Source organism: Periophthalmus magnuspinnatus, chromosome 17, assembly GCF_009829125.3.
Source record: "Periophthalmus magnuspinnatus isolate fPerMag1 chromosome 17, fPerMag1.2.pri, whole genome shotgun sequence".
Taxonomy (NCBI): Eukaryota; Metazoa; Chordata; class Actinopteri; order Gobiiformes; family Gobiidae; genus Periophthalmus; species Periophthalmus magnuspinnatus.
Window position 1 is genome coordinate 19,534,287 of NC_047142.1, and position 12,554 is coordinate 19,546,840.

The window sequence follows — 12,554 nt, forward strand, 5'->3', positions numbered from 1 at the left end:
AAATTAAACTGAATAAAACGCTTTTTTTTTTTTTTTTTACTAGTAGGAGAAGTAGCGGAACCTTTAATGTTCCAGTCGCTGTTTCTCGCCGGAACAGTTTTATGTCACGCTGTGGCTGTCAGTGTTTTTTGTTTCACATTGAACTCAAGTATCTATAAACCTATACCCGTGAAAGACCGGCTCAGTCTATCAGACATGAAACCTGCGGTGGACGAGATGTTTCCCGAAGGTGCTGGACCATATGTGGACCTGGACGAGGTTAGTTGGCTAATATTAGCATTTCGGCTAACACAACTCTATATCAGTATTACCATATTACTACTTTAACTGTAACCAACCGATTGTATGTTTATAGCTGTTATCCAGGCCTCTTTCTTACAGGGCGATGTCATTTTAATCATTTACAATATTCATATTATGTTTTACCAACATCCAAAACCCCTGGATAGAATAAAATGATGGGGACATATCACTTATCAACACATCAAACATAACTTTCAAAAATACTGTAGAAGAACGCACATAGTATCGTAGTACTATGCATTAGGCACAGGATTTAGCTCCTGAGTTCTGAACATTATAATAATATTTTGCATGTTTGTTGTGCTGCAGGCTGGGGGAAGCACAGGACTGCTCATGGACCTGTCCGCCAATGAAAAGGCAGTGCATGCAGACTTCTTCAACGGTAACAGCTCAAGCGCCCTACATACACACATTTCAGAGGAGTATGAAAATAGTATATTACATTTTAGGAAAGATTAAAGACTGATGCAATTATTTTTTTTACCTGTGGACACTATATATGGATTAATTATATCCTTCTTATCAGAAAGGACCAGTGACTTGGTAGAGGTATCCATATCTTGTACACAAACTCTTCACTCCTTTTCAAAATATCTTCATCTGTTATTATACTAAACAATATAATGCAAAGTTGTCTATTATATGTACTCTGCAGACCACATTATAAACAGACAACTTTTTTAGGCTTTTTCACAAATTTTGTGCAGCCATCTTTAACTATTTTGACAAGGACAGGATGTGCCGGTCTTAGTTCATATAAAATGTAACTCTGCTTCTCACTTTGGTATTGGTCCTTGGAGATATTGATCTATTTGTGCACAGCTAGACTTCAGTGCATAGGCATCTCAGGTTTCCTTTGGGTAATGGACACAAACAGGCATTTAATCTAAATAGAATTGGAAGAAAAATTGTTTTGATAAAAAAAAAATATTATTGCCATTTTAAAATCCAAAGCAAACCATGAGCCTATTTTGGCTATAAGTCAATTTACTTGAAAATATAAAAAGTAATCAAGGCTGCTATGTTTATTTTGTTTTTAAATAGAATGTTTTTATCAGTCCAATGTCTCATGCGGTGCTTATAAATTGAAAATGTGGACATGATGAACACATAAATTCAATTTGCACTATAATATAAAAGAAAAATTTTACTCAAGTAATATTTTATTCAATTTTGACAAACTTGAGCCACATCTGACTTGTGCATTGAGCTGTTACATAATATCAATAGAGCTTGGGATACACTGTTACCATGGAAATCCACCGCATTTGAAGGAAGTGTGCAAAATGTCTATGCATTGGCCAAAACTATCTAAAAATGTAAACAAAAGAGCCATGGAATTGCTGGGGCACTAAGGGTAAATACATTTATCACCCTACAGTGTCAGAGTACTTTGGTTGGTTTAACATTAGGCTAACTATAAACTGCATGATGTGTAACAACACAATCCCGAGCTCTATAGGCCTATTAATTGTTCTGTACTTAATAATATGAAGTAGTAGTACTAGACTTTGCGTACTTGTTCCTTCTATGTTCTGAGGCACATTGAATCTATTAGCCCGTTGTATCAGTCGTCCGTTTGGCGTCACCCCTCTGTTGCACTCACAGCATGGCCCCTCGTTTACAAGCCCCAGAACATTCCTCTTTTTACAAACTTTGTTCTAATGTAGTGTGATGTCTGACCTGCGGCACTCACATCAAACAGCCTTTAGTGTTCCATATGCGACACACTTCCCTCAGCGGGCTCCTCCTCAATGTGATCCCTACAAGCTCTTGTTCCATTCAAGATGTGGACCATGTGAGTGGGCCTGCCATAATAATTTCTATATACTGTGTCATATGGCGAAAAATTTTATCATTTGGATTAATTAATAAACCCCGACAACAGAAGCAAGAACTTCACTCCAAAAAAGATAACCTAAATTTGAAGTGCCTTTTATCTGACTGTTTATGTCACATTCAGTTCACTCTATCATTCAGTCAATTTGAGTTTATGAGGCTAGTCACACACTAGAGACTTGCTAATCTATTATGACAGAAAGAAGTTTAAATAATTAAACACTGTTGTTTGGTCATGGTGTCAGTAATTGTGATTCTTCTTCTCACAATGAAAAATATTAATCATTCTTTTCACAGTAATTGAAAAGCTGAAGTATATAGTTGTGCTCTTTTAACACTACTACTATATCCTGTAGTACAATTTCAGATAATCATTCATTCAAAGTAACAGTCAATGTTATACACAGCTGCATATCTCATTAACATAGAAAAAAATAGTGTAGTGTGAGGAGTTGTGTGGTAATTGCTGGATTGTGTGAAGCTATTGAGACCTAATCCCTGTTGAAAAGCCTTAATGATTGAAGCAGCTCATATTCAGCTCTTCTCTTTGTGCTATTTAATCATACACATTTTCAGCGTTGCATATCAGTATATTTACAAGATCCCATTAAAAAGTTAAGTTTTGAGACACTATTCATGTATTCCCCATTCATTTGCAGCCTTGTATAGCTACTCTACTACTAGCTCTAAAGCCTGTTACACAGAAACATGAATAGCCACATAATGCTGCTGTGTATTAGGAAAATGGTAAGATTTAAATGGTAAGAGTGGATTTAGAACCTACATAATTAATGGAAATAAATGTAAATCTGTTTATGAAAATGCTTGTAAATAAATAATTGATGGTAAAGGAACACAAGCTGGCAAAATTTCTCAAACAAAATGTACTATGTATACAGAGAAGTACAACTAAATGGCATCTTCAACAGTGAAAACTCCCAGAACTCCAGATAACTCACTCCATGCATTCTCCATTCTACTGTGGTATTTATAATTCCAATAAAACTTGTCAACTAATCAAAAATGTAGCTTACTTGGATACCACAGACTATCTAATGGCCTAAATAAGTAAAGGACTACAGCCCAAACATGTTCATGTTTCAATATTCTGCAGACCAGTGCTTCTCAGACTCGTATGTGAGCTCCTCCAAGTGGTACTTGCACAGTTCTTTAGTTTGTGGGTTGGTAGAGTTAATTTTCTCCGCTTTTTTGTCTTCCTTTGGATAATTTCTTGTTTTGAACTACAATGGAAGTGATGTAGTCCACTTTTAGATCTGGCTCAAGCCCCAGATTAGCCCTAGACTATACCAGGAATAGACTTGTTTTTTACATAATTTAGATCTGGTGGTACTCGGAAAGCCAAATCTTTGCTTTGGTGGTGCTTGATATGAAATGTTTGAGAGCCACTCATGTAGACTAAACAGGCGCTAATGGACAATAACAGAATGAATAATATGTTGCGTCAGATGACATTTTATTGTTAGACTTTCATGTATGAAGGATCATGTGGGGAAAAACTCAACAGTTGCATTGAGACAGAAGGAATCCGGTGACTTCATATTCTCTGTCTCTCATGGTCATTGTGTTTGTGAAGGCTTTAATTTGGCCCAAAATATTGTTTTCTAGTGTGCTGTTTGTTGTCAGCTCCGCCTTGTGTCTTCAAAAGCTTCAAAATACCTGCATTTGCACACATTTAACAATAGACCACAGGCTCTTCTTATCCTCTTATGTGTATGTGTTGCGTGTAGGATGTCACGATACCAGTTTTGAGTTTAAAGTAGACACAGTTTGAGATTATTCACAATTATTGATCACCATGACCAAGCAACTGTGAAATGATCCAATATGTTACCTTTCCAGCTTTATGAAATCAAACCTTCTGAATGATAAAGTTAAGTTAATCTGGCATAAACAGGCAGTAAGTAATTTAAATTCAATGACTATACTTTGAATTCAAACAACTTCATTTTGCTTCTAAAATAGTCTCAAGTATAATTTAGGTCTTATGAGTATAGTGACCTGAATCACAATTATCTGTTGACAGGCTGTAACTGACCCTCATAATAGAAAATACCTTGTTGGCTGCTGGACTTCTAACACATATTCCTGCTCTGTCTTGTTTTGGGAAAAATGAAAATACTTGATATTCTAGACCAAACCGTGTTTTATCAATAATATACAATCTATGGTGCAGCACAGGGTTTTTCATAGATATAGACACCCAATATCTCCTGTGCTGTGAGTTACAAGTGCTTTGAAGATAACGGCACTGAAGATAACTGTTTCCAGTAGGACAACAAACCTGTATTTAAAGGTGAACTTTGTTGGAGGGTCCATCACCTTCATGTCTCCATGGAGATATTATTGCTTTGGAAAGTTCTACAATGGGGCATTAAACTTTTCATTCTCCATAGAGTTAAGCACGTGTTGCCACCATGCCTGTCAAGTTATAGGTCAGATTTGTGGGGGTGTAAGTTCTTGACATACTTTTACTGAAACACACAGGGACTATTCGGTTATAAGAGATTTTATTCAGTTTTACAGTACAGTTAGTGAAACCCTTTTCCACTATATTCATCATACATTCGTGTCCCTGCAGGGCTTCCGTAGTTGCTCTAAAAATGTCAACATCATGATACTTCACTTACTGTACAAGTCCTCCCAAGTGAGGTGAGTTACTAATGACTCCATTCTGTCCCTGGTAGTAAATCTCACGTTGAATTTTTTACTAGTTATTTGACAGAGTTACTGCAGTCGGCAATGTCAAGCAGATGTCTCGGCTGGACTTAAGTAGGTCCACACCCAAAAAGAGGAAAGATATATGGGACCCTACTTAGTGAAACTAGGTTAAATACCCTTAAGCGTGTACCCAGTGTACAGACATTTAAATGTAGGCTCTACAGGAGAGGTGGGAGAGTTAAGTATCCGAAAAGTATACTCAAAGAAGAATAATGCTGGTTCTAATAATATTTCTTGAGTAGAAGTAAGGGTAAAAAGGTTTATTGAGCATTTGTGATCTTTTGAACATAGTCAGTACAAGTAATATGCACATTTGAGTTTTTACAAAGAATAGATCATAAGATATAAGATATATATAAGACATAGCATATTCCCATAATGTCAACATAAAGCATATTTTATTGTATTACTGCTGTGAAAGCTTGAATTTCCCTTGTGATATTGGTACCATTTTCTTAGTGGAAAAATAATGAGATTTTACTCAAGTATGATTATTATTTCTTCAAAATAATACTCTACTCAGAAGTACAAAATGTTCAAAACGTTACCTTAATTAAGTAAATATGTGTAACTTCCCAGTGCCCACGTCAGCTGTAGACACAGAATACACAGATAGTCTTGCGTGTTGGTACAGTTCACCCTTTGACCTTTGACCTCACAAACCAGAGGACTCACGGGAAGACCAAGCGTGTTCCAGATTGTCTTTACTTTACAGGCTTTCTCCTTTTGGACCTGCTGCCCCATAAGCCGACTTCATTACATTAGTTAGCTTCAATACAGTTCTGTGGAAAAAAAGTTTAAACCAAGAACTTGTAATGAAAAGGTGCATTACTACTAATGTTTTGCCCTTAGCGGGATAATTTGCCGAATGTCACTCCTCACTCCTCACTCCTCACTCTTCACTCTCATTCCATGCTTACATTTGTCCTGGCCATTAAATCTGACTTTTATTTATTTTAGTTCAGGACAACGTACTTTACTCCACATAAATAAATGAGAATGGTACTGTCTATACATTTTAAAGGCTTTTTGTAGAATAAAAACTATAAGGAAGCACCTGCAAGGGACAGCTAGTTTTATCCAAACAGACACACTGTTGGATGAGAACCATGTGGAACCTGTGACTCTCCCAGACAGTTTTTTTGAGAGAAATTAATTTTAAAATATGTTCTATGGGCCAAAAAATCTATAATAAATAAGATACAAAAGTAATGAAATCCTGGTCCTATCTATCAATATATAGAATAATATGGACTTAAACTTCATTTAGATCTTGGGAAAATATTTTTTGGTTGAACCATAAAAACTTATATCTTAAAAGGAATTAAAGCAAACTGATACATTATGCAGGTAGCAGGTATTTACAGATTACATTAAAGTCCATCAAAAATACTGAGTAAAACAGTATGAGATCCACAGCAAGATCACCTATGGCCTATTACATCCTATTACATAAAAGCTTTTACAAAAATTAATTGTATGCTTTTGGAGCCAGTCCCAAGCCTGAAAAGAGGATACATTAATGCGGAAATCACTTTTTATGTCCTGTAATGTCAAAGCTGTAGCCATTTTCTTCTTACGTAACTTATTTTGTCCATTTTGTCTCCAGATTTTGAAGACCTGTTTGACGACGATGACATCCTGTAAGAGAAGCCGCACATCCTCTGTGCGTTGATAGACCGTATTCAACCCTCTTTCCCCTCTTAACTTTTTGTGGGCGCCAAACCCGGCATTTTTTGCCCTAATAACATACAATTTGGCTTTCATGGTTGTCCCATTTCTGCCGGGTTTTAAAGCAGCCTTGAAAAAAATGGCCACAAGATCCAGATGTTGTGAAATAGCTAACATCGCAGGGATTCTTTCATATGGTTAAATTATGAGGCAGTATTGCGCTGGTGATTTGGACCCAGTTGAAGCTGGATTGTAGGTTTGTGCGCGGCTAAAACACCTGTTAGCTTCAGTAGTAATTACATGTGATGGGCAGAGGCTCCAAGGCCCTAAACTGCTGCAGATGGGATCATATGATAAATGTGCGGTGCAAAGGAGGGCTACTGAAAATATTCAAAGGTGCACTATGGAACTTTTCTGGTTGTTCTGTCAAGGAGATTGTATGATTTGCCTGGAATGTTCCACAGTATGACATTAAATCTATGTACATGGAGACAACCAGGTGACGCTACAAGGCCAAGTTACGTATCAGATCTGCGGAGATGTAATCCCTTTTTTTGTCTTTAATGTTTTGCATGTTTTTGAGCAACAAAAATGCCTGCAATTGAATTTATCTCACTTCAAAGATGTTCAGGTTCATCTTCCAAGGTTATTGTTGAATAATTCAATTTAATAATGTATTGTGAAACATTCCAGGTTAAGCAATATATCCATACTGGCGGAACCCCAACTGGGAAAGTTGCACAGTGCACCTTTACAGTAAGATAACGATTGTATTTATCTCACAGACAGCAGGTGTGTTTACTTGTTAATGCATAAAGATAAACATTATTGATGTGAAGGACATGATCTTAGAGAGTGTATATATATATATATATATATATATATATATATATATATATATATATATATATATATATATATATAAAGAGCACTGAAATTGTATGTTTAGAGATGTGCAAAAATAAATCAGATAATTATATTTCAGGTGAGGGAAAAAGTGACATTTCTGCACAATGTCTATGTTTAAAATCTATTGACTTTGTGTGAAACTTGAACCTCAACCAAAACATTTACAGATGCTTTTAGTGCGTTTCGGATGCATTACTAAAATGTCTTATGATTATTGTTGTCATGATAGAAATAAGTCTTTTATTTTTGTCACTGTTACCCAGTCCTAGATCTGTGCTGATGTCAAGTCTTATGCCTGTATTCTATGTATGTACAGTAGTTATTCAGCCACATGTGTACTTTTACGTTTGTTGTATATTTGTATCTGTGTGAAGCACTATGAGTTGCTTGTAAAGGAATCGTGCTTTATAAATTATTTTGCCTTGTATTTTTGTAACAATAAAAAACAGAATAAATAGGACTTTGTTTACATTTTTTGCAAGTATACGTGATGGTGCATTATAGCATAGCAGAAAAAGTCAGAATGTTGTTTTTCGGTGGCCTTATAAATCAACCTTTTTCACGTGTATTATATTATTCATTGCGTAGAAAAGGTTTATCAGAACAAAGAATGTATTGGTTCACAAAACATGTAAAAAGAGAAACACACTAAATATTGCAGTTGACTAAATACTGTTTAGAGATAGACCGATATTTGCACTATTTAGCCTATGAGCTGTCGGCCTTAAAACTCCAGCAGAGGCCGATATTTTGTTTAGCCCAACCAGCTGACTAAATAGGTACAGAGAATATGTGCATACAGCTTTATTAAGATAGTACTGCAAAAATATGACTAAATCGCTCACTTACACAGTTTGTAGCAAGATAAGGTCGTGGGTGAGTTTGTACTAATTTGGATAAAATAATCAATATTTGTCCTAGATATAGGCCCAAAAATATTGACCCCTTAAAAAATCGGCATCAGTCAATCTCTACTGTTATTGTAAAGGAATAAAAAAAACCTTCACCAAAGTTACACAGTGCATCTTTAAGCATATCCCATAATATAACATTCGCTAAAGTCTCTATTGCCTTAAATTTAATCAATATACAATAGCACAAATCTTAACATTGTCCTATGCCATCAATTTGTCAGATAACCAGTTGTCATATTTTTCTTGGATATATTTTATTCCAGTACCATTTCTTACATTTTCTGACAGATTTATCCACATTTATAGGCCGACATCTCTCTTGCTGTCGGCACTATGGCAGCAACTATTTTTCTTTTGCTTCGACAACCTGTACTTTTTCAAATGCGTAAATTGCTGGTATCATAGCTTACACATAACTCACATTATACAGGAAAAATGGACTCTTTCTATTATAAAATACTATGAAGTCTGTGTATGTTGACATATATAAACATCATTACGACCTGTGTCTGTCTGAATGTATGTTGCTGTTGGTTGGATCCAGGAGCCCCGGGCCACGTGGCAGTTCTTCAGCCCAGCAGAGGAGCTTGGATCTGGGATAATGGTTGGAGAGCAGCAGCCTGGTTCATTAGTGCTCCTCCGTGTGACGACTTTTTCCACTAATGACTGCAGTCCTCACTAAAGCCGTGGACGTGAGCCAAAATCTGCAAGTACAGGAAAAAGAAACCACAGAAACTGTCTATTATTTAACTTTTAGGCTGTACATATAGTTAAATGATTGGATTTTTACATTACATCAACTTAATAAGACAATTTAAAGTTCATTGTTTTCTTATAAATGTGGTTTGTAAGATATTTGATTTAAAGCTGCTCTATGTAACTTCTAGGAGATGTTCAGCCACCTGTTTGTCTACATAGAGAGAGGTGCAGGTTATATTTGTGATGAGGTAAATTTGCTCACTGTATGAATGCATGTTTTTAAATCCAAATTGGATATTTTTAATACCATTAATTAGCACGTAACTCAAACCTGTTATTTGTTCATACCATAATTGTCCTGGGGCATATGAGTGGCACCGTGTCTGCAATTCTGTGCCCACTAACTTCACAACCAATACTCGATCACACAAAAACATATCTAAATACTGGCCTCTTAACTAGAGTGAGAAGACAGCCACTCGTTTTCAAATTCAGAAGAATCCGTCAAGTTTGTACGTGTCTTTTGAATGGAGGTTGAAGCATGAGAGAGATTTGTATACAAGAATTCAACCCACAACCTCCTAGTGCTAAACATAACACTGCACAATATGCATTTATTCTTTGACTTACATCATTAAAATCATTGATCTGCACAGTAGACTCTCCCTCCTGGTTTTGAACTCTTATTATTCATATTTTAGTCCATTTTAGTCTGATGCAACACAGAGGTATCGTCAGAAATCTGTGTTGTTTTTTTTTTCTTTCAAGACAGTTTCCTGAATGTGCTGAAGCTGTGATATAAAAACAACAGACTTTTTCATCTGACGCACTTCATTAGTTTGCCTCCTCTGTCATCTACACCTTCCTGTTTGTCATATCCTTTTAATTTACTCATCCTGTCCCCTCTTGTTTTCAGTAAAAATCAGGGGGGATGGGGGGTGAGAGAGAGAGAGAAATCTGATCACCCAAAACACTAGTAAATGGGTTATTTGGAACACTATGTACAATGACATTTAAAACAACTCTTCAATCTTTAACTGTCTCTCTTTCATTTTGGTCTTTACCACATTAGTTTGCCCTTTTGCATAATGCTTCCACAAAGAAATCAGATTACTCACATCAAATGTAACTGTGACATTCCAATAATCTGATAACTCTAGAAATCAGATAATGATAAGATTTTCTGTGAGCATGTAAATATAGCCAGTGCGGTAAACCATAGTTATCTACTATATAAATAGTCAAATTTGCAGTCAACTGTATTTTTTAGGTACTGCTACAATTCATATTTGAGATACTACTTTCATCACTTATGCTAATACTACTACTGACAATACTACTAACTCTATAGCTACTGTCACTACTTCTTTGGTAACTTTACATCCACACCAAACCACTACAAATGCTCAATCACACATTCAAACAGGTGGTGGGTAAAGTGTCTTGCCCATGGACACAATGTTTAAGGTACACTTTATTGTCTTCATGGGAAAATTTTTACTTCACTTCCTGTCAGGAACCGTGGGCACCAAACCCATCTCCAGATCTTGAGTGAGTCTTGGCCAGAAGGAACATCTTAGCTGGAGGATTTTACCTATTGTGCTTGTTTTGAATTTATGGGAGAAACCGGAGCACCCAGAGGAAACTCACCGAGACACAGGGAGAAACATGCAAACTCTGAACACAAAGGCCCGGGCAATAAGGGAGTTGAACATGGAACCTTCTTGCTGTGAGTGCTAACCATTTAGCCACTATGCCTATGTATGTAAAGTTGGTAATAGGGATAAGCATTAGATGGCTGGCTTTAACTTGAGTTTCCTATACAATACAAACTATATATTTACACACCTAAATCAGTAAATCATTTAACTGCAATTTTATAATGTTTTATTCTTTAATACCTAAACTGGCTTACTTTGTGTCTTGTAGCGTGATATAAATACATTCCTGGCACGTGCAGAGGAGCAGAGCTTGGCTTAAATGGCACCTTGTTAACGCTCCTCTCACCTCTGCTAATTACAGGACCCCTATTGGTGGGACAGGGGCTGGACAGGAGCCAATCCAGGAGCGAGGAACAGCACGCAGCAGCCCCTCCACAGGTCTGTTTGTTTTTAATGATCCAGCGCCGCGCCTTAAAAATGTTGGCCCATCACAGAGTCCCGTACAGGGGAGGACAGAACAGACAGGGCGCCTCCTCACAGCACACAGGGGGACAGACTTCTCCAAGAGTGACAGGTAAGAAATGATACACTTACAGAGCACAGTTAAACTATTTTTGTCATTTGTATAGGCCTACACTTGAAAAACACATTTATAATTAAAGCCTAGATGGAAAGTTATATATATTTGAGATTAATAGTTCATAATGGAATAAGCATAAGGTGTTTTTTATGACATACTGGTGAATTATCTATGCAGCATTATTTATATATGTATTTAATTACACTAAATATTGAAAAAAATATAGCAAAAAATAACATAAGCATAGCAAGCGATTATATATTTTAGTTGATACTACTATAACCTCAAATGCACTGCTACTTTAACATAACGTTTACATGGCATGGGTTTATTCAAGGATTTTCAATTTCCAGCTTTAGAAAAATATCTAACTTCTTTTCATTTTTGCACTGATTGAAATTTCTATGCAGGCTAATAGTAACACCTGTGTCAATCTACTTTTGGCACCCAGCAACCCCGTATTTGACAACTCGTACAATTACCCAAGTTCTCACTTTCTCTACTCTAATGAAGGAGTCTATTCCAGTCTCGTGGCAGCTCCTTTGTTATTTTGATATTCAGATTTCAGTCCTTTTTCTCTCCATGCTAGTGCTTAAAAGTACAAATTACTACTTTTCCTCAACCCTCTGCAGCCTGTTAAATAAAGGTCTGCATGTGCCAAGCTCTATGTCGCCTGATAAGCCTATAGCGAATAATAAAAAACACAAAAGGGACTAAAGTGGAATTCAACCTTGAACTAAACCTGGATTAGATCAAGACTGAACCAGGACTAGAACAGAACTGAATGAAGTCTACATTAGGACTAAACTGGGCTTGAACCAGGGCCAAACCATGACTAGTGTGAACGCACCCAACCCAAGAGTATAACGGAAATGGGGACCAAACTGGGTAGAAGTCTTTACACTGCAAAAATCGAAGCTTAAATTGACTTGAATAATTGGAGTAGTTGACTAGTTCAGATTTATTTAACTGGTAGGGCTTTGTTTTACTTGTTTCAAGTAATTTCCAGATGGTTTCAACATACTTTTCCCCTGCAAAATTAGTAGAATTAAATGTTTTCATCCATTATCATATATCCTTTCTTTAAATTACAAAAGAGATACATTGAAACCTGTCAGTAGTGCTTTGTAACAAACCCAAAATGTTTTCTGAATCCAAGAAATAAAAATTTAAGTGGTCAGTGCCTATTTGCCACCTTCATAAATTAATCTTTGCTGATCTTTTGTTTTGCAGGAGGCA

At 36.3% G+C, this 12,554-nt stretch overlaps 1 protein-coding gene across 1 annotated transcript; it reads left to right on the plus strand.

Moving 5' to 3' along the window:
• Window positions 1-113: 113 nt before the first annotated feature.
• Window positions 114-7,317, plus strand: LOC117385359 (COP9 signalosome complex subunit 9). The gene is made up of 3 exons (XM_033982657.2): window positions 114-258; window positions 613-685; window positions 6,491-7,317. The coding sequence occupies exons 1-3, from the start codon at window positions 196-198 to the stop codon at window positions 6,526-6,528; spliced, it is 174 nt and encodes a 57-aa protein (XP_033838548.1). The 5' UTR covers window positions 114-195; the 3' UTR covers window positions 6,529-7,317.
• Window positions 7,318-12,554: the final 5,237 nt, after the last annotated feature.